The sequence below is a fragment of a genome, unplaced genomic scaffold (assembly GCF_019419815.1).
Source record: "Pyrus x bretschneideri cultivar Hongxiangsu unplaced genomic scaffold, Pyrus_bretschneideri_v1 Contig9, whole genome shotgun sequence".
NCBI lineage: Eukaryota > Viridiplantae > Streptophyta > Magnoliopsida > Rosales > Rosaceae > Pyrus > Pyrus x bretschneideri.
The window spans coordinates 6631746-6654740 of NW_025999831.1; the positions used below are offsets into that span (position 1 = coordinate 6631746).

At 35.7% G+C, this 22995-nt stretch overlaps 2 protein-coding genes across 5 annotated transcripts; both read left to right on the forward strand.

Annotated features, from left to right (window-relative positions):
* Positions 1-2100: 2100 nt before the first annotated feature.
* LOC103953213 (calcium-binding protein CBP) lies at positions 2101-4704 on the forward strand. The gene is made up of 5 exons (XM_009364950.3): positions 2101-2677; positions 3310-3356; positions 3657-3832; positions 3997-4015; positions 4365-4704. Exons 1-5 carry the CDS (start codon positions 2116-2118, stop codon positions 4467-4469), a joined length of 909 nt encoding a protein of 302 aa, XP_009363225.1. The 5' UTR covers positions 2101-2115; the 3' UTR covers positions 4470-4704.
* Positions 4705-18402: 13698 nt separating this feature from the next.
* LOC103953212 (probable calcium-binding protein CML50) lies at positions 18403-21767 on the forward strand. 4 transcript variants are annotated; one of them, XM_048576516.1, is made up of 6 exons: positions 18403-18669; positions 19514-19951; positions 20434-20480; positions 20881-21056; positions 21219-21237; positions 21525-21767. In XM_048576516.1, the coding sequence occupies exons 1-6, from the start codon at positions 18603-18605 to the stop codon at positions 21627-21629; spliced, it is 852 nt and encodes a 283-aa protein (XP_048432473.1). In that variant the 5' UTR covers positions 18403-18602; the 3' UTR covers positions 21630-21767. The 4 variants fall into 4 exon arrangements, with proteins under 4 accessions (XP_048432473.1, XP_048432475.1, XP_048432474.1 ...); XM_048576518.1 differs by having other exon boundaries at positions 18408-18669; positions 19368-19951; XM_048576517.1 differs by having other exon boundaries at positions 18642-18781.
* The last annotated feature ends 1228 nt before the right edge of the window (positions 21768-22995 follow it).

The window sequence follows — 22995 nt, forward strand, 5'->3', positions numbered from 1 at the left end:
TACTAGATTTGCTATAGTGGCATGTTGATGATATGAACCTAGTTGGAACCCCTGAATAGCTCAATAAAACTGCTGAATATCTGAAAAGCGAATTTGAAATGAAAGATCTTGGGAAGACAAAATATTGCCTCGGCCTGCAAATCGAGCATTGTGCTAATAGAATTTTGGTCCATCAATTAGCTTACATTGAAAATTACTGAAGCGATTTGGCATGGACAAGGCTTATCCACTTATAACCCCAATGGTTGTTCGTTCTTTGGACATAAAGAAAGATCCATTCCGTCCAAAAGAAGATGATGAACTGGTCCTTGGTCCAGAAGTACCATATTTGAGTGCAATAGGTGCTTTATTGTATTTTGCACAATGTACCAGACCAGATATAGGTTTTTCAGTCAACTTGTTAGCAAGATGTAGCTCTGCTCCAACAATTCGTCATTGGAAGGGAGTCAAAGATGTATTGAGATATCTTCGTGGGACAACAGACATAAGTCTCTTTTACTCAAAGAAATCCACAAATGACCAGATTCTTGTTGGATATGCAAATGTTGGTTTCCTCTCTGATCTGCACAAAGCCAGCTCACAAACTGGATATGTGTTCACTAATGGAGATACTGCGATTTCATGGCGCTTAACAAAGTAAACATTAGTTGCTACATCTTCCAATCACCATGGACGGAGGGAGGTAAGCCCCAGTAGGGGCACATGCCCCCTCTCATCTCTTTTTTTTCATTACAAATTATTCAATTAATCATTCCCTTTTTTTTTTTTTTGCTTTGCAGATTATTCAATTAATCATATTAAAATAGTGAAAATCCTCTTTTAGTTTTTAAAGGCCCCTCCGTCTTGTGTATTTTTCTTACACACTAATGTCTAAATCTTGTTGAGTTGCATGTATTTGGTTAATTAGTACAAATGAGCATTAGATTGTCAACAATTAAAGACAAAATTAGACAATAGAGTAATAAAATTAGGCATTTTGTAATTAATTTTTCAGCATTTGTAAAAGAACTAGCTTTATTTGTCCAAAAAAGGAGCTCAAATTTTTTAAGATGTCCCCTCTTAGTTAAATTTCTGGCTTCGTCCTTGCCAATCACTTAGAAATAATTGTTTTACCTGAAGCAAGTTGTGAGTGTTCTTGGTTAAGATCAATGATCCATCACATCCGTAATTCATGTGATTTACTTTCAAAGACAGACACTCCAACTGTTATCCATGAAGATAATGCAGCATGTGTTGCACAAATGAAGGAATGATTCATTAAGGGCGATAAGACTAAACACATATCTCCAAGGTTTTTCAGTGCACATGAGCTTTAGAAGGCTAAAGTTATTGAAGTCAGACAAATCTATTCCAATGAAAATCTAGTAGACGTGTTCACCAAATCTCTACCAAAGTACACATTTCAGAAGTTAGTGTAGGGAATTGGATTAGTGTAAGGAATTGGATTATGTCGGCTTACCAATTTGAAGAATGCAGATTCAGGAGGAGATACAATTTAGGGAGAGCATCCATAACACATGTATGTTGTATTTTTTTTCTTTCGCTATGGTTTTTTTCCCACTGGATTTTTCCAAGCAAGGTTTTAATGAGGCAATTAATGTTGATATATGGGCATCCACGGAGAAGTGTTGTAAATAGTGGGATTGTATGGCTACATGCCAATAGTATCTCTATCATATGCTTAATAGTGTCATTTGTTTGTTTTCAACGAAATTGCTCTATAAATAGAGCATTATGTTTGATCAAATGATACTGTAAGAGAAAAACAACTAATAGCAATAATATCCATCACTTCCACTGCAATATTTTGTTAGTATAATATTTTATAACAGCCTCGTTTCTGTCCCTAACAACGATTATCTTTCTAATGTTTGCCTATTTATAACATCTATAAGTTTTTCGTGGTTAATCCCAATTAGTTATTTCTTAAAAAAAAACATAAAAAGAATGGCAGCGCTGTGATTACCTAGCCTTCCCAGGTCCGATCATGAAACTAGAATCATATATATATATATATATATATATATATATATATATATGCATCCCCATCAGTTCGAAAAATCTGCAAACACTCCGAAACGAAATTTTCAGACCACCTAAAAGAACAATAAAAAAATGTCAGGCTACCCACACCCTCCTCCCGGCTCCGGCTACGGAAGCGCACCGCCAGGCCAACCCTACGGCGTGCCGTCCCAAGGCCAACCCTACGGCGCGCCGCCCCAAGGCCAACCCTACGGCGCCCCACCCCAAGGGCAGCACCAGCACCAGACAGCTCAACCCTACGGTGCTCCGTCTGCACCGTACGGCGTCCCATCCTCCGCACCATACGGCGCTCCAGCAGCACCGTACGGCGCGTCCTATGCACCAGACAAGCCGTACAATCCAGACAAGCCGTACAATCCAGACAAACCTCACAAGAATCAAGGCGGCGGAGGCGGATATCCGGCGCCTGCTCCGGGATACGGCAGCCCGTTCGCGGCTTTGGTTCCGTCGGTGTTCCCGCCGGGCACCGACCCGAACGTCATAGCTTGCTTTCAGCTGGCGGATCAGGACGGCAGCGGCTTCATCGACGACAAGGAGATGCAGAGAGCTCTGTCATCGTACAATCAGAGCTTCAGCTTGAGGACTGTTCATCTTCTCATGTACCTCTTCACCCAGACCAACACCAGGAAGATCGGTAACAATTTACAAACATCATCACTCCATGTATGCATATCTTTGTAATTTTTTGATCTCCGCACTGAACGGTGTCAGCCTGCGCCGAGTCAGTGATCGGACACTGACTCGCGGTTAGAAACTTAGAATCAATGCGAAATGCCCATCATGCCCTTAACGCCTATTGGATATAATCTGTAGAATGCGAATGTGGTTGTCGTGGTCAGTTGACCGTTGAATGTTTATGGCGTCACGCGTTATGCTTATCCACAAAATGATAATACTAGAATAATGACTGATTTGGAATTAAAATGCTTTTATAAAAAATGGATATAAAAAAAAAAACTTAACTCAAAAAAATGTTTGATAAATACTTAAAAATAAGCTTATTTTCATAATTTTTGGTTAAAAAAAGGTAAAAACATGAAGTACTAAAAATGAGTTTATTATCTAGCATAGCAAAAGCAATGCTTTTTATAAAAGCATAATAATACCAAACCAGCCTTAAATTTTATTTTACAAAATTAAGTTTAGAAATTTCCTCTTCTTAGTATTTAGCTTTTCCAAAATTACTGAGATGGAAACTGCTAATTTGGTACAGTTTATCTTTGTACGTAATGATATTTATTGTGTGTGGGTATATTGTGAAAACAGGGCCCAAGGAATTCGCTTCACTGTTCTACAGTCTTCAAAGTTGGAGGGTAATCCCAATAATTCTCTTTTTTTTTTCTTTCTCTTTTTGTAATCATTTTGTTTTTAGTTTTAATTTTCTTCTAAAAGCTGAAATCTTATTTGGTTTTATTTTTTTATTCTTAGTTTTCATTTTTTTGAAAATTGAAAACAAATGCAGTACCAAACAAGATTTCAATTTTTAGTTAAAAAAAATCAAAAACTAAAAATCACACAAAAATTGAAAACGAAACGGTTATCAAACTGACCGTAAGATTGTCTCTTAATTTTTGTGAGAAATTAACTGTTTTGTAATTGGTGTGGTTGATCAGGGAGTGTTTGAGAGGTTCGATCGGGACAGAAGTGGGTTCATTGATGCAAATGAGTTGAGAGATGCACTGCTGAGTCTGGGATTTGCTGTCTCACCTGTAGTTTTAGAACTGCTGGTCTCTAAATTCGACAAGACTGGAGGCAAAAAGAGGGCCATTGAATATGACAATTTCATCGAGTATGTTCCTTTTCCTTTTTTTCTATCATTCTTCTTTGGGAATGGTTTGAGGATCAAATTCTTACGCATTAGATACTTACAGCATTTCATTGTGGTATATTTTATGTTCTGTTTTCTTATGGATATCTGATTATTCCTTGTTCCTTTGTTTTGATTAAATGCAGGTGCTGTCTGACTGTTAAGGTGAGTTCGATTTTCCTTTGTTTTAATTAATTTGGGGAACTTCAACCTAGCGTTGGCTTGAAAGTTGATTCTGATTTATGCATAGTTTGTACGGTTGAGTATTCAAAACTTGCTGCAATTAGTTGACAAGCATTTCAAAAAGAGAACGAACAACCCCTTTATTTCGTTGCTTAATTTCTCGGCTGGGAAACCATAAAATCATTGTTCATCACTGAATCATATAGTTTCCACAACATTAACAACTTACAAAAATGGATTTTCATTATCTCAAGAGGACAAGCTGTGGGTTAACCGCTAAACTGTCGATACTTAATGGAGCGTTTTCTTTTGTGATGCTTGTGTCTTGCAGGGATTAACCGAGAAGTTTAAGGAGAAGGACAAGGCGTACACTGGTATGGGAACTTTCAGTTACGAGGAGTTCATGTTGACTGTCCTGCCATTCCTCATTGCGTAGGTTGTGTGTTGCTAAAGGCTTCATGAATTCGGTTCCAAGTTTTCCAGTGTATTGTAATATCTAGCTCTCTCTTTCCTGTTTCTTAGTGGAGTGGAGTGCAATAGCTGTATATTCTCACTGTATAGCTTTCATGTAATAAGGCTTCGGAGTCTGGTTTTACCATGTTTTTAACTTTTGCATCATTTTTCTATTAAAGGTTGATGTCGTTGGAAATAAAAATTTATTTGGCTAAGAAGTGAGATGACTTTGACAACTTTTTCCTATGTAATTTTTTTATTTTAGCAAAAAATAAAAAAATAAAAAAAAAAAAAATAAATAAGGTGGAATTCTCCACATTTATTTTAGGAGTCAATAATTCCAAAACGAAAGCCTTTAATCCAGGCAGGCACATGGTATCTTCTAAATTTACTATGCAGTGACCATTGTTTTTCCTATTAAATTGTTTTCCATGTCAACATGCCTTACCAAATTTATGCATCGAATGTATGTCATCAATCAAATTTATATGTTGTAAAATATGACACATCAATTAAGTTTATAGGGTGTAGATGGGTCACATTACTTGGTGCACAAATTTGATGTATGTAGCACCACCCAACAAAATAAGTTTTACATCTCCAAGAGAGTTAGCAAATTTTATACGTGAAAGTGTTATTTGCTAACTACGTGGTACTTATATGCTACTGTCAATTTTTTTCTTCCAATTACTTTTAACCCAACTCTTCAAATTTTATTCTCTACCTTAAATATTAGGATTAAGTACTTAAAACCCAAACCTTTAATGTCATTCCAAATTAGTCTCAACATTTTTAAACATTTCAAACAAGTACCCGATTTATTGAAAGTCATATTTGTTAAGTCTCAGTTAATTTTTTCGTTAAATGTACATGTGACAACAATGGATCCCACTGATTTGCTTATTTGGACACTAAAATAATAACAAAAGTAACTTCAAAAAAAGACATGAAGATGAGAAAAAAAAAATTCACAAATAAAATGGAAAATAAAAATGAAGATTGAGAAATCCTAACAAAGAAGAGGTTAAGAATTCATATATAAGGTTTCAATGAGCTTATTTCTACTTATGTGATTTCCTCATTCGCCAATTTTTGGCTAGTAAAGCCTCGAGTTCTTCTTTATGGATGGTGAAAATGGTGGGGGCTGCATCATGGTAGTCCATACCGTTTCAGCAACCTCCATGACTTTCTTCTAGATATTGGCTGCTTGAGTTGTAGTGTAAAGTTTGTGGTGGTGCGCTAGGTTTGGAGGTAAGTGGTCGTGACTGTTACTTGGTGGAGGCCATGCTTCCATAACTTTCTATTGATGTTGGAGACAAAGTAAACCCTAGTTCATTTAACAAAAAAATAATTGGGGCTTGACGGATGTGACATTTTGAATAAGTTAGGTACTTGTTTGAAATGTTTAAAAAGGTTGAGCCCAATTTAAAATAACACTAAAAGGTTAGAGAGTTTTAGGTACTTAATCCAAAATATTATTATATCATGTTTGTTTTTTGGGGTCCCAATTTATGCTTTTAACTCTTTAATAAACAATACATTTGATTAAAATATATCGTCGAATACAATGTACTAGTTGAAGCAGTAGCAAGTAATCTTGTAAATATACAAGATCATTGCTACTTATTAATGTACTAATTAGGTTGCTACCTCCGTTGAAGATGCATGTTTCCTACTTGAGGTAGCAAATTTAACTTTGCTACTCAATTGCTACCTCTCTTAGACCATTTTCAACCCTTGGGTTAAAACCAAAACTCTCTAACCCATAAAATGTAGGTTTTAACATAGAAACAGTTTTTTTGCTCCAATAATTATGGGTTAAAATTTTAGCATGAGATTAATAAAGAATGAATTTAAGCTAATTTTTTTAAGTAACTTTTTTCTAAACAAAAATTTTGTGGATTATCATAATTTATTTTTATGAACATTTTAATCTAAAAATAATTAGAATTTGAGAAAAGTTGAAAATTAACTAAACTGACCCTATGAAACATGTATTTATAGAGTTTGTTTTTTTGGTGAATTTTGATTTAAATATTCTTTTAATTGTTTTTGACACACCTTGACCCGGAATGTCCACCTGGACTCCCAATCAAGTTGTGCTGCTCAACATTAGGAGGGTGATGAAGCCATAAAGAGTAATGATGTGGAAAATGTGAGTAACTTTAAACCTAAAAGTGTCTAAATGCAAGAGTGCGCATATGAGCGGGAATTAACCCATTTCACATGTGACATCAGATCATAAGTACAGTACAATGAAATTAGAATAAGAATTATACCATTGGAATTAGTATCCGATATTAGCATTTACCAGAAATCATCGTCGACACGAATACTGCCGCTAAATCCTGGAGAGGGCGAAAAACAAGGGTGAGTAGGCTTAAAAACAAAACTTTATAAAAACCTTTTCGAAAATGTAATAAACCATCGCTGGAAAACAAATATAGTTTCCAAAAATAACATAATGGGTATGGTATGAAATTACTTATCATAGTCAACAGTATCTCAAGAATGCAATATGCCACAAACCTTCATAAATAAACACATGACGATTGCAATCACATAATCTCGCATAAGCAAACACAACATATCGAGTGCTCATCGACACATGCTAACACACAGGTTCATGCAAATGTATTTTGACATGAACAAGACTAGGTGTAATAATGATTTACGCTCTAGTACTATAAGACTAGTGCTATGTGTATCACATACGAGTCCTAATTTCCTATAGCAATGTAGGACAAAACTAACACCTACAATGGATCCAAAGTGAGCGTATAGTGCGATGTGAACATACACATGAAAGACTAGCCTTGGCCCCAGGCAAGTACAAACATCGATGAAGCACACGATGAGCAGATAACGTAAATATGAACATGCCACAATGAATCGATAATTTGATAATTCTAATCAATGCAGTGCTATTCATGATTGTAAATCCAATTAAAGCATCTCGTAGGATTTATAATGTTTTCCTAATTTTCATCGTTACTTCATTTCTTGTAAACGTTAATTTAATTACGGCATCACATAGAAAATTCGTTATTAGATGTATATATGGAAACTAAACAAATATATATACTATATCAAAGAAAATACCCACACACAAATCATGTTGTTAGGTTTAACCCGCCTTGCAAGCATCAAAACTCCTTGTGATGCATTTCACCTAGAAACAAAATCACTCACGTAAATATATAACGTACTAACGTAAATTCGTGTAATCATACAAAGTATGGATAATAAAGAAACTATTTTAAAATGGTCGAATTTTGGAAAACGGACGGTGGATTTAGGTTCAGGAGTTGAGAAACCTAAAGAGGGACCTTGAGTTCCTCCACGTGCCGCCACAAGGTGGCTAACATACAGCCATGCACACCCAGGCGCCTTCATTGTGATTTTCAGATTTTTGCAGGTTTTTGGGCTAACTTCCAGAGCTCATTTTGAGCTCGGTTCTGAACCAAATTCGACGATTCAAAAGCCAAAGTGAAGTTAGGAATGTAGGGAACATGACTCTACCAACTGAGGCTTTATGGTGGCCGGAGATGGTTGAAAAATGGGTCTGAAAGTGGCCAAATGGCCACGGTTTCACTTCCCATAAATCTAGGAAAAACTCCACCAAGGTGTTTTTGCATCAATCATCACCAAAAGACATGTATAAACTTTAGAATTGTATCTAGAAGTCTAAACTAGGGTGATTTAGGTTAATTTCTAAACTCACCATCATTGAAATTCATAGGTGGTGGTGGTCGTGTGCAATTCTTCCACCATGAAAATGGTGGTTGTATGGTGATTTGGATCGTCGACATAAGTGAGCTAGAGTTGTGGCTCAGTTTGTTTTGGTTATCGCTGCCTCTGTGTTTATAGAGATGGCGAGAGAGTTTTGAGATGAGAGTTGAAGTGAGGTGAGAGTCGAGTGAAAAAGACCGGGGTTGGGGGTTTTAAGAGAGAGTGAGATGTGGTTTGGCAAGGTGGTTGTCTTACATGGAGATGGCGGCTTCGCCACTGGTCAATTTTGCAGTTGCAGACAAGAGGTGTTAGAGAGTTGGGAGAGATGAAGGGGGGAGAGAGAGTGAAACAAGTTAAAGAAATAGGGATCAGAGAAAAAGGAGTAAGGGCGATACGAAAGTGGGAGGCAGATTCCTGTGCCCTTCCGTGCCCTTTTATTTGTGTGGTCATGGTTAAGCCACGTTAACATGTTATATTACAATTCCTTTTTGTCTTATTATCTCTATAATAAAAAACAATATAAAATGTTGACGTGGCTTAACCGTGACCACACAAAACAGGAGAGCACATGAGGGCATGGAAAGTGGGAGGGCAGAGAATCTACCTTCATGGAACTGAGGGAAAAGAGTGGGGTGTGGACCCCATTAGCTCACACTCCAATCCCGTAAAGGACAATAACAGAAAAAATATTCCTACTAAGTGAAAATATCGAAATGCCCCTCGCATTTGTAGTTTTGTAAAATGTTTGTCGTAGCTCTGAATTTGATCCCACTTGCACCTACGTGTTTTTATCGTCGAGCACTTTAAGAATACAGTAAAATAATAGCTCATATGCATCATGAAATAACGATCAACGAATGTCAACAATCTCTCCTCTAGGGCCATTTTGGTCAAATCACACGTTTAAATTTAATAAAATCGTAAAATTAAGGACGGGTTGTTAAATCTACCCCCCTTTCATCTCCGAAAATTTGAAATAACTTGTATACGTAAAATACTCCAAAATGATAGGAAGAAAAAAAATACATATATAAGGAAGAAATCAAGTCAGAGTGGTTGCATAAAAGAGAATGACATTCTGTCGCGATCGAAGTGCAGTGATTCCTCTTTCATGATTCCAAACTCATACTTTCCTTCTCCTTCAGTACGAAACTACAATATTAAACCCTTATAAAAACATAAAGTCAAAAATACATATATAATAACATAACGTTAGAAATACCTATATAAAAGTGTAAAGTTAAAATAATTGTACTAAAATTAAAATTGAAAATAGAAAATTTTTAACCTACGCACTCGTAGCGTCACGTACTCCGACAATATGCGTGTAGAATCTTTGGGTCAAGCCCAAACAATAAATAAACAAATACAAATACTAACGTAGACTGGTCTATTTATCCAGTTGTTTAACGAACTCAACGAATAAGCTATCGATATTACAGTCTGCAGCCCGTAATACCGACAACTCACTGTTGTCTCGATAAGCAAGCACTAAATTCCTGAGGGTGCAATATTACCATCTTGCCCCTCATTGGGAAATACATCTAAATTGTTTGATTAAATGATTAAACCCTTGATTGCGCTCACTTACTACCCTCTCGAGCGACATCCTTAATAGTACACAATTTCCTACATCATAATCTCAATACTTCGAATATATGTTCATAATATTCATCTGTCAATCATGTATTATGCATATAATCTCTATACCATGTCTCAAACGGTGTCATACCTAAAACCAAAAATGTAATTGTAGTTACATGCAACTTTAATAAACATAAATGTCTGTTACAACCATACTAAGTCTACAGAACGAACAAAACGCAACATGTACACTAAGGTCTAGATAGTTCGTTCTAATTGGCCGTTAGTTTGAGGGTGAAATGTGGTATTGGACAAAAAATGAGAACTCATAACCTTTACGAAGGCTTCCAAAGACTTGGAAGTAAATCACGCATCACAGAGATATAATAGTGATGTGTATACCATGTAGTCGAACAATGCAGTTCACAACGCTTTAGTGAGCAAATTCACATTGAATTGCTCTTGGATTTAGCGAAAAAACTATGTCGATAAGGCTAAAAGAACACTCAGGAATTTGAGGGTCAAAACAAGTCCATCAAATCTAGAATACAAGGTAACCGGAATGAATGCATGACATCTCGCTATAATGGTAGCTTTCGGAAGATTCAATCACCAACGGTATAGATTCGTTTAGTAAAGTATTTGTTGGGTGATTGAGAGGTTGGCGGTCATAACTACAATTTCAATGTCAGCAATTCTTCTAGACAATTTATCTGCCTCAGAAACAATACGAAGTGCAATAGGGTAGACACGTACCCAAAATTGACTAGGATGTCTTCCAGTATAAGCAATCAAGTAGATGTCGATCAAAACGCCAAAAAATCTAAAATGTTTTTAAGAATGAGTAATTTTGACAAGTGGTCTAAAATGTAGTCCCTTTGGACCAACAGAACGTGAGTTGATAGTTGGTCAATGATCATTGAAACGTCATCATAATCTCCACATGTACAACATACCACGTATCGAGAGCTTATGGTGATATTCCCCATCTTTATTCAAATATAGGAAGTGATTATAACCACTCAAACGATTTCTTGATAATTTGTAAGTAACATCATATCAATACTTGTGAATTCCAGTTGAAATGGGATAGGATAGGCTAAAAGTGTTCAAGGGTAGATATGACTTTTGTTACGGTAAACAGTGATTACGTTTGCACAATCATGGTAATACATAATAGTGCGATCATAGACATTGGTTTGGTTTCTCTATCACCACGATTAGAAATTTAGTTCCTTTCAAATGAAGATGCAATTGCGTAGTCTAAGGTTGGTAAGGATTTTGGACAAGTTTCTCCACAAAGAAGTGTCATCCGATTTTCAAGTAAAGATGACAACTGTTGGCTCTAAGTCATGAGTAAGATTATTCAATTCGTAAGGTTCTAACTATTGGGAAACATAACCAATACTTTGTCATGCTGCATCAGCACGTAACCAATACGTTCAGAAAAATGTCATCGTGGATTTCAAAATTGTCTATGTCACCAAAATGTGTAGGAATTAGGAAGAGACAACACTTTGCTTGTCAGAAATTTTATTCACATTTAACATCTAAAACTAAACTAACTTTACTTGGTCGACAAGTGAGGAAAAAAAAACACTATAGCTGAAAAATCGCTAATAAATCACCAATAGAAATCGATAAAACCAAGGATATCTCGTATTTCACAACACTTAGTGAGGATTTCAACTTTCTTCCGCTACTACCTTTTGGGGAAATGAAAGGAATATCGTTTGCTAAGATCACGTCTCCTAAGAAAATTACTAATCAAAACAAAGGTAACATTTGAAGAATTTGGTATAAAGCTGATGGTCGGTGTTTGGAAAATTTGATTTTGTTGCTGAAGTAGATGAGAAAGTCGTCAATAAGACTACTACGAATCCTTTAGGCTACGGAGGAAAACTTGGGCTCCAAAAATTGGTTGGGTAAACCATCAATTTGAAGTATAGGTTAACGGTTTTAATCGTCACCCGACTGAGTTGCTAAAATCTAGGTATGATCCTAAGGTTTAGTCTTTCGCCTTCGCGGTTAGGTTTGAGGTTCTCCAAATAAAGTGTTGGGTTTGTGGTTTTCAATGATGCAAGAGTCATTCATTTCACACCTTGGTGGTATCTTAGATACATTTTGAGAAGTGACGCCAGTTATAGGTCTCGAACCGTACCATACTACCTTCTTTTTCCACCACACAGAATAATAGGCCACACTACTTTTTCAATATTCATTTTGCCTTTACGGCAGGAAGAATAACTCGTACATCAGTTTTTAATTTTTGGTTATAAAAGTGACCATAGGGATGACTAGTAGTTGACAATTTTCAGTCAATGCTTAACCAAAGGGATAATTATGATGTAGTCAATTTATATATTGGATGACGTGGAAATCCATGATATCCAACGACGAATTGAATGGTACCCAAATCAAACAAAATTCCTAACGAAAGTGTCCTAAATTCATGCTCGTGACTAGTTAGGAATGTTCGGTTACCTAGGTGAGTGATAGGGTCAACACAACTATAAGTTTACTATCATCCAAAAAGGCTTACTCCTAAATTTTCACGATTTAATTTCTTTAGCTCAGTTAGTCATTGTTAATTAGTCCAATAATCGCTCTACTAATTAACGCATTTATGCTATTTTAGTATTGTTTGTTACCCTGAAACTGTGAACCGGTGTTCTGGCACAAAGGTATCACTCCCAGATACTATAGCATGTGTCCAGGTATCAGAAGTCATGCTACCTGAATATTCGTTGACAACTCTTGGATATCAGATAGTATCGTCAATTAGTAGCGCCACCGTAAGCTGATTACAAGTTTGAGCTTGCTCGGGTGGATAGTTTCAATTGAATCTAGAGGAAATTGATTACTACTAATCAAAGGTATAACGATTCATACTCCCATGCCTATACCCATCCCAATGACGACTATATCATTGAAAGAAATTCTGGAAATTAGTGTTGGTTGAAGTGTTCTAAGGTTAGAGAAATGAATTTGCTAATAACCTACTTTAGAATGGACTTGAATGGAAATCAATCTTCCTTCTGAAGATTCGGAATTATCACTACGTTCAAAAAAATTGTATTGTCGGGGACCAAAAGTGGTTGTCCCCTGGATGTTCTTCCGTCAAATGCTACCACTTTAGCACCAGATTATCGCTTAGGACATTTCTGGAAATCTCGACGACAGTAAGACTTGGTAGGAATTCTGATAGATGGTATGTATACTAACGGGTACTGCCAAGGAATAAAAACTATTTCCGGGTTTCCTAACTCGAAAAGGTTGGTAATGACGACGAGATAATAGTAGTGGGATTGTTGGGTAAATCTCCGGTGGAGCATAACTACCAATGCCAACAACTTATCTATACTCTAAATCTTTCCTTGGCAGGGAAATCTTCACTTAAAGTCTAAAGGCATTCGCTAAAACAATTTTCTAGAATGTCAATAAGTCGCCTAATCCACCCAAAACGTAGGAAAAGTTAGCACGTTTTTGTATTCGACGAGGTGGCAAGATTCGACCTTAGGTTCAAAAATTGAGAGCTTGCATCACGTGTGTGATGAACATAATACTGCCCAAACTTAAACTAACACACCTTGACCTGGAATGTCCACCTGGACTCCCAACCGAGTTGTGATAGCTGACACCAGGAAGGCGATGAAGCTATAAAGTGTAGTGATGTAGAAAATCTAAGTAAATTAAACCTAAAAATGCCTAAATACAAGAGTGCGCATGTGAACGAGAATGAACCCATTTCACACATGATGTCAGAGCATAAGTAAAGTACAGTGAAATTAGAATAAGAACCATAACATCAAAAGTAGTCTCCAAGATCAGCATTTGCTAGAAATCCTCGTCAACATGAACACTGCCACTAATACTGGAGAAGCGAAAAACAAGGGTGGGTAAGCCTAAAAATAAAACTTTATAAAAACCTCTTCGAAAATGTAATAACCCCTTGCCGTAAAACAAGTATAGTTTCCAAAAATAACATACGTTTCGTATGAAATTACTTACCATAATCAGCAGTATCTCAAGAATGCAAAATGTCACAAACCTTTGTAAATAAACACATGACGACGGTAATCACATAATCTTGCATAAGCAAATACATCATATCAAGTGCTCATCGACACATGCTGGCACACGAGTTCATGCAGAGGTATTCTAACATGAACTAGACTGGGTGTAATAATGATTTACGCTTTAATACTACAATTAGGTGAAGACTGGCGCTATGCGCATCACATACGAGTCATAATTGCCTATAGCAATCTACAACAAGACTGGCACCTACAATGGATCCAATGTGAGCGTAAGGTGCAATGTGAACATAGACATGAAAGATTGGCCCTGTCCCTTGGTGAGTACTAACACTAGTCTAGCACACGATGAGCAAATAAGGTAAATATAAACATGCCACAGTGATTCGATAATTTGATAATTCTAATCAATGCAATGCTATTCATGACCGTAAATCCAATTAAGGCATCTTGTAGGATTTATAATGATTTCCTAATTTTCATCGTTACGTCATTTCCTATAAAAGTTAATTAAATTATGCCATCACATTGAAAATTCGTTATTAGATATATATATGGAAACTAAACAGATATATATACTATATCAAAGAAAAGACCCACTACAAATCATGTTGTTAGGTTGAACCCACCATGTGGGCATCGAAGCTCCTTGTGATGCGTTTCACCTAGAAACAAAATCATTCATGTAAATATATAATGTACTAACGTAAATTCGTGTATTCGTACAAAGTACAGCTAATAAAAGAATTATTTTAAAATAGTCAAATTTCAAAAAATGAATGACGGATTTGGGTTTGGCAGTTTGAGAAACCTAAGGAGAGATCTTGGGTTCTTCCACGTGTTGCCACATGTGTCGCCACAAGGTGGCTGTATAAGCAGCCATGTGGGCCCACACACTTTCATTGTAATTTCCATATTTTTTCACTTTTTTGGGCTAACTTCCAGACCTCATTTGAGCTCGATTCTCAAAAAAATTTGATGATTCAAAAGCCAAAGTGAAAGGGGCTCAACGGAGGCCGAAGACGGTCATAAAAGGGGCCCAACGACTACGATTCAACTTCCCAGAAATCTGGAAAAAGAACTCCCCCAAGGTGTTTTTGCGTCAAATCATCACCAAAACACATGTATAAACTCAGACTTGTATCCAGAAGTCCAAACTAAGGTGAATTAGGTTGATTTCTAAACTCACCATCGTTGAAATCCAAGGGTGATGGTGGTCCCGTGTGATTCTTCCACCATGAAAATGGTGGTGGTATGGTGATTTGGATCGTCAGCATAAGCAAGCTGGAGTGGTGGCTCAATTTGTTTTGGGTGTCACTACCTCTGAGTTTACAGAGATAGTGAGATAGTTTTGAGATGATAGCTGAAATGAGTTGAGAGAGAAGAGAGAAGGAGAGGGTTCGAGAGAGAGTGAGATGTGATTTAGCATGATGGTTATGTTCAATGGAGACGGAGGCTTCACCGTTGGTCATTTCTACGGTTGCAGACGAGAGGTGTTGGAGAGCTGGGAGAAATGAAGGGGAAGAAAGAAAGTGAAACAAGTTAGAGAGAGGGATCCAAGAAAAAAGGAAGAACAGTGACATGGGAGTGAGGGAAAAGAGCGGAGTGTGGGCCCCACTGGTTCACACTCCAATCCCATAAAAGGCAAACACTAAAAAAAATATCTCCACGACATGAAAATACCGAAATGCCCTTCGCATTCGTAGTTTAGTAAAATTTTTGTCGAAGCTCCGAATTTGATTCCGCTTGAGCCTACGTGTTTGTACCGTCAAGTACTTCAAGAATATAGTAAAATAATAGCTTGTACACATCACGAAATAACGATCCATGAATGTCAACAATCTCGCCTCTAGGGGCATTTTGGTCAAATCACGCATTTAAACTTAATAAAATCATAAAATTAGGGACTGATTGTCACAGTTTAGCCATAGAGTTTTAGGCTATCAAATCATATTCAAACTTAGCCATTGAATTTAATATATTTGAAAATTTAAAATTGCCTAAATTTTAGATTTTAACCCAAAATTTGTTTTAGACCCAACTATTGAAGAAGAATAATGTTAGTTTAAAATCTAAATTTTGATGGGCCGACTTTTTAACCTTGGCCTAAATTCTAGGTTAACAATTGGCCCAAATTTTAGATTTTAACCTAAAACTATTTTGGACCCAACCATTTGAGAATTATTGGATTTGTTTAAAACCTAAATTTTATGTTTTAACCCAAAGTGTTAGAGATAGTCCTAGAGATACCCTTAACCACTAGAAAAGAAAAGAAAACCTTCACATTTGAAATCAAAGTAATTATAAAAATTAATAAAAAGCCCTCTCGAAAGTGTTATGTATTCAAAAAAATTTAGACAATTATTTATCATCAAGGGCACCTCTTCTTATTATTAAGGATTTTTTTTTTATTCTTAAGAAAAATATTTTTAATTCATGGAAGTGAGACCCCTTTTTTTTTTTTAATCCTTATTTTTATTATTAGAAAGCCAGAACTCTACTTCGAGTCACAAGGCTTCACAAAAGAATAATGGGACATAAAGGCCCTAAAACAATAAAATTCAAAACTGGCCGAAAATAATACAAACAAATTCAGAGGGATAATTTTTTCATAAAATGCAAAATTTGAAAAAATAGGATTAAGTAGACTTGACAATTTCTTACACGACACGTTATCGGGTCACATGATAAGAACCCGTTAATAACAAGTCTTTAACGGGTTACACGAGTGTGACATGCGCGTGCAACACCAGTTGTGAGACGTGAGAAAAAAGGCAGTGATAATGTGTTAATTGGTAAACTACTAAAAAAACCTATCCAGAAAATACTAGTAGACATGAGTGTATATGTAGATGATATTGTATATTTACTTATAGGCATGGTAGGATAGTGGATATAAAAATTCAAAATGGAGATTGTGTGAATTTATTTATGTTTATATTATACTACGGACAAAGAGTGAGATTAAAAAAATTATAAAACACATTAAAAATAAAAAAAATCAAATAATTTAAAAATACTTAACACATTAAAAATAAAAATATCAAGTAATTTAAAAATATCAAACAAATTTGAATGGTCTACAATGTTTTGGTTTTTGATGCTTAGTTTATGTGGAAGAGAGTGGTAATGTGGAAAGCATTAATGAAAACATTGTCTACAACTCTTGAAGACAACATATCAAGTTAAAGTTCTAATACCATTTCGCTTGGTGATTGATGAAAATTCAAGGGTTTTATTGTAAAAATGTGCAATATTTCTCAACTTTGAAATGCAAACTCCTTTCATTTTGCACATCCTTGAACATTTGATATTTTTTTTTAGTAATGTACTAATGTTTTTTCATTAGGTTTTTATTTTGGGATATATAATACTTGAAAGACAAATGTTTGTTTTATTTTTTATTTATTTTTTAATATTTTGAAGTAATATTTATGTAACAACGTGGTATGTATATACTAAGTTAGTATTATGTTTTCCATTTTTTGGGGGTCAAATTATGTTTTTTCATTTTCTTTATTTATTGATTTAAAATATATTTTCTTTAACGGGTAACGGATCATGTCATATTACCTAATAATATTAACAAGTTGATTTAGGGTCGAGTTATGTTACCCATTTATTTTAACGGGTGTTACGCGACACGACCTGTTAAGATATCAGATATGTCACGAACACAGAAAACACGACATGAATGTTAAATCTAGGAGTAAGTACCAAAAACCCCAACATTTTAGTGTAATTTGAAATTGGTTTGAACATTTTTAAACATTCCAAACAAATACCCAACCTCTTAAAAGCCACATTTGTTGAGCCCCAATTAAATTTATGTCAAATTAAGGCTTATTTTGTATCCAACATCAATAGAAGGTCATGCAAACATGGCTTCCACCAAGTAATGGTCACTCACAACCACAAACTCCACCCACACACAACCCAAACTCCACCCTACAACTCAAGCTGCCAACATCAGGGAAAATGTCATGGAGGTTGCTGAAATGGTATGGACCACCATTATGTAGCCACCACCATCTTCACCACTCACCAAAAAAACCTAGAATCTTTACCAGCCGAAAATGGTATGGACCGCCATTATTCTTGAATTTGTTTATTTATTTTTAACTTTTCATCTTCATGTCATTTTTTGATATTATTATCTTAGTGTCCAAGTAAGCAAACAAGTGAGACCCATTGTTGCCACATGTACATTCAACGGAAAATTTAAGGGAAAACTAACAAAAATTCCAAAAAAACTTTAGTTTTAATGAAAAATGACAAATAAAAGTGTAGCGAATAGTACCGGGAAAAGGTAAAAATGTGGTTTTTCGTTAAAAGTGAATAATACCAGGAGTATTTAGTTAAAAATCCAAAAATTTAACTTAGAACTTAACAGATGTGACATTTTCAAAAGATTGAGAACTTGTTTGAAATGTCAAAAGGTTAAGTATTTGTTTGGAATATTTAAAAAGGTTGAGATTTGAAATGACACTAAAAATTAGGAACTTTAGGTACTTAATCCTAAAAAGATAATAAAAGCAGTTTTATTCCCACTGTCGGGCGAGAAGAACCTGCATACTGGAAAGGAAAAGAAGCCGTCGACGTCGTCCCACACAACTGAAAATCAGTGGACGGTTTTACATTCACTTGCATAATGGATTACGGATACAAGAACTGCTCCTCTCTCTTTCAGAATCTTATCACGCATCAACTCTCTGAAGAATCAAAGGTCGACTATCACTTCTTTTAGAATCTGATCTTTTAAGATGCTTGAAGGTTTTGATTACTTTACTTGGGCACGACTTCTGTTCTTGAAGAAAACATGCTTGGTAGGTAAGAATTTTTAATGTTTCTTTTATTCATGGGAGCAAGCAATTTGAAAGCGGAAGAATGTCTTGCACGAAGAATTTGTTTTGCACAAGGAATCAGAAAGATATAAAACACGGTGAGAAAATTGTTTCTGCAAAAGGAAGAAATCAGGATCCAAAATCGATCAGAATCAAATGTTTGAGTGAGTTAGTGGTTTAATCACCATCTACAGGTTCGAGAGTTTGTATGCCTAACAATTTTGAAAATTCATCTTCTCTTTTATAAGTTTTCAGCTGGATAATAAAAGTAGAATTGTTTTATTCTCGAATGGTTTCTTGACTTGTGCTTACTAATTTGTATGATACATTGGCAATATTAGTTATTTAGATTTAGTGAATTTTGTAACGAATTGAAGTGTGCATGATTCCTTTGTTCACGTCACGGGTGCAAAAAGCTCTACTTCACAATGCGTTATGCCGTGACGTAAAAAAAAGTTTGAAATATATTTTTAGTTGTCAATTAAGTCTATCAGTTCAATCTATTTCCAAATAAAAATGTAAAAAATAAAATAAAATTCTATATGCTGCGCGTAACATGCCATGGTTAAAAAAAAATCTTTCGCGAGTGCGTGTAGGAAAACTGGTAATATAAAAATGCTTTGATTATAGAAAGGTTGTCCAAGTATTTTTTGATAAAAAAGGGTTTTGTGAACATTTTGTCAGGATACTAAGAAGATGTTCACGAGGCATATATTCTAAAAACTAGAAAGTGCCGATAATTACCTCGCCTTTCCAGATCCGAGCTTGAATATAAATATCCATCTTGATCAGTTTCAAATTCTGCACACACTCCTAAACCAAATTTTCAGATATTCTACAAGAACTAAAGAGAATGTCAGGCTACTCACACTCTCCTCCCGGCTATGACTATGGCTACGGCTACGGCAGCGCTTCACCTCCAGGTCAACCCTACGGTGAAACGCCACAAGGGCAGCACCAATACGACCATAAAGCCCAAGCCTACGGTGCTCCAGCTAAGCCTCACAAGAATCAAGCTGGCAAAGGCGGATACCCCGCGCCTGCTCCAAGTTACGGCAGCCTGTTCGCGGCTTTGGTTCCGTCGGTGTTCCCGCCGGGCACGGATCCGGAAATCATAGCTTGCTTTCAGCTGGCAGATCAGGACGGCAGCGGCTTCATCGACGACAAGGAGATGCAGAGAGCTCTGTCGTCGTACAATCAGAGGTTCAGCTTGAGGACTGTTCATCTTCTCATGTACCTTTTCACCCGGACCAACACCAGGAAGATCGGTAACAATTTACAAACCCTAACACTCCATGCATGCATATCTGTGATTTTCTCGTTGAATTTGAAATTTATGCTCACCACCCTACTTATTATTGTTGGATGAGTTTAATTTTTTATATTTGTATCTATCAACTGCTCAATCTCAAAATGTAAACTCATTATGATGAATAGAGTGATGAATATCACTATCACTTAAAAGTGGTGAGTAAAAATATTCTCTTTTCGAAGAATTACTTATTTAAAACCACGTTATTATGGTTACTTAGTTCATCATGTCATGTGTAAGTTTTTCTTTACATAATATGACACATCATTAGTGGATCGAGACACTACTATCATGCTGAAGTCGTTTTATGCAAGTTGTGTATGGGGGTTAATTTGCTACAATTTATCTTCGTAGCTTTCAGTGTAGCTCAATTCACTATTAATGAAATAGTCGATAATAATAATATTTATTGTGTGTGCGGGTAAATTGTGAAAACAGGGCCCAAGGAATTCGCTGCACTGTTCTACAGTCTTAAGAGTTGGAGGGTAATCTCCCGAATTCCCTTCTTTTTTTTTTTTGTTTTTTTTTAATGGATTGTTCGATAATCATTTTCTTCTCATTTTTCGGTTTTTATTTTTACTTTCTAAAAATAAAAAATTGAAATGTATTTAGTACTACTTTCAGTTTTCAGTTTTCAGAAAAAAAAAAATGAAAAATACTTTTTTAATCATTTTTCAAAATTTTAGCATTGAGTTTTCACCTTTTTGTTTTAGTTTCATTTTTTTCGAAAGCTGGAAGTAGTTACCAAACAAAATTTCAGTTTTTAGTTTAAAAAAAATCAAAACAAAAAAAATTAAAAATGAATGGTTATCAAACGTTCCCTAAAATTTTGTCTTTTAATTATTGTGTGAAATTAACAGTTTTGTAATTGGTGTGGTTGATCAGGGAGCGTTTGAGAGGTTCGACCGGGACAGAAGTGGGTTCATTGATGCAAATGAATTGAGAGATGCACTGCTGAGTCTGGGATTTGCTGTCTCACCTGTAGTTTTAGAACTGTTGGTCTATAAATTTGGCAAGACTGGAGGCAAAAAGAGGGCCATTGAATATGACAAATTCATCGAGTATGTTTCCTTTCCTTTTTTCTATCATTCTTTTCTGGGATTGGCTTGAGGATCAAATTCTTATGAATTAGATAATTACTGCATTTCATTTGGTATATTTTATAATACGTTTTCTTATCGTAATCTGATTATTCCTTGTTCGTTTATTTTGGTTAAATGCAGGTGCTGTCTGACTGTTAAGGTGAGTTCGATGTTCACTGAAGCTTATATTTTGTGCACTTAATTTATAGTTTTAACTGGGGAACTTCTACTCAGTCCTTTGGCTTTAGATTTTACTCCTACTTTGATAATTGAGCTTTATTAATCTGTTCTTGCTGTCTACTTATCTTAAAAGCATCGGTGTGCAAGTTTATTCGGATTTGTGCGTAGTTTGTATGATTGAGTATTCAAAAATTTAAATTAGTGGGTTAACCGATAAACTTTCAATAATTAATGGAGCGTTTTCTTTTGTGATTCTTGTGTCTTCAGGGATTAACTGAGAAGTTTAAGGAGAAGGACAAAGCGTACACCGGTGTGGGAACTTTCACTTATGAGGAGTTCATGTTGACTGTCCTGCCATTCCTCATTGCGTAGGTTGTGTGTTGTTTAAGGCTTTATGTATTGTAATATCTAGCTCTTTCTTTCCTGTGTCTTAGCGGAGTGGAGTGCAGTGGCTGTATTTTCTCACTATATAGCTTTCATATAATAAGGCTTCAGTGCCTGGTTGTACCATGTCTTTAACTTTTGCATCATTTTCCAATTAAAGGTTGATGTCGTTGGAAATAAAATTTTCTTTGGCTAAGAAGTGAGATGACTTTGACATCATTTTCCTATGTAATTTTTTTTTATTTTAGGAACAACATGAAATAAATAATAAATAAAGGGGACTTCTTCCCATTTAATTTTAAGGAAAACTAACAAAAAATTCAATTTTTTTTTAGTTTTATTAAAAAGGATAAATAAATGTGTAGTGAATAGTAGTCAGGAAAGGTAAAAATATGGTTTTTTGTTAAAAATGAACAGTACCGAGAGTATTTCGTTAAAACTCCCCTTATTTTAGGAGTAAAAAATTCCAATACGAAACCTTTAATCCAGGCAAGGCAAGCACATAGTATCTTCGAAATTTCTAATGATGTGACCGTTGTTTTTCCTATTAAATTGTTTTCCACGTTAACAAAGCACGCGTACCAAATTTGTCATCAATTGAATTTAGAAAAATACTTAGGTACTAACTAATCAACACCCAATATAATGAACATATGAAGTGGCCCAATAAGAACAAAACACATGTCACAACTTTAATTTGATAAACTTGTTACCAAATACAATGTTAACCACACATCCAAACATCCCCTTTCTCCCTCAAAGCCTCACCATTCCAGCCTCACTACTCTTTGCTTCTGCCATGGTATCAACACCAGAAACCTTGTCCTCCCCAACGCCTTTGGGAACCTCATCTTCTCCGTCGGCCTCACCCACATTTGACCTTTCTGTGTCAACTCGGCCCCAAAATCCTCCTATTCTTTATCGTGGAAGCCATAGCAACAGCTCGTCGTTGTTTGTTGGACTTCTTCGTAGTGGAATCTTTGGCAGATCCGAACACCAACCTTCTCCCAAATTTCACTGAATAATTTCAACCAACTTCATAATTTTTTCTTATAGATGAAATTTCCTTCGAGTTTCGTGAAATTTGAGAGGGTGAAGGTGCCATGGCTTTGAGAGAAAGGAAAGGAGGTGGTTGGTGGAGATATGGCAGCAGTGCTTGTAGTGAGAGAGAAGATGGATGTTTGGATACTAGTACAAGAGATGAAATGGTGCATTAGGTTAGAAAGATAGTAAGAGTTGGGAAAGGGTTTTATTTGACAGGTGTTTTAACTTTAGTGGTCCAAATAGGATGGTCAGCAACTATGGTACTCCCTATTGAGTACCCAAGCATTGTCCTTGAATGTATATGGTATAT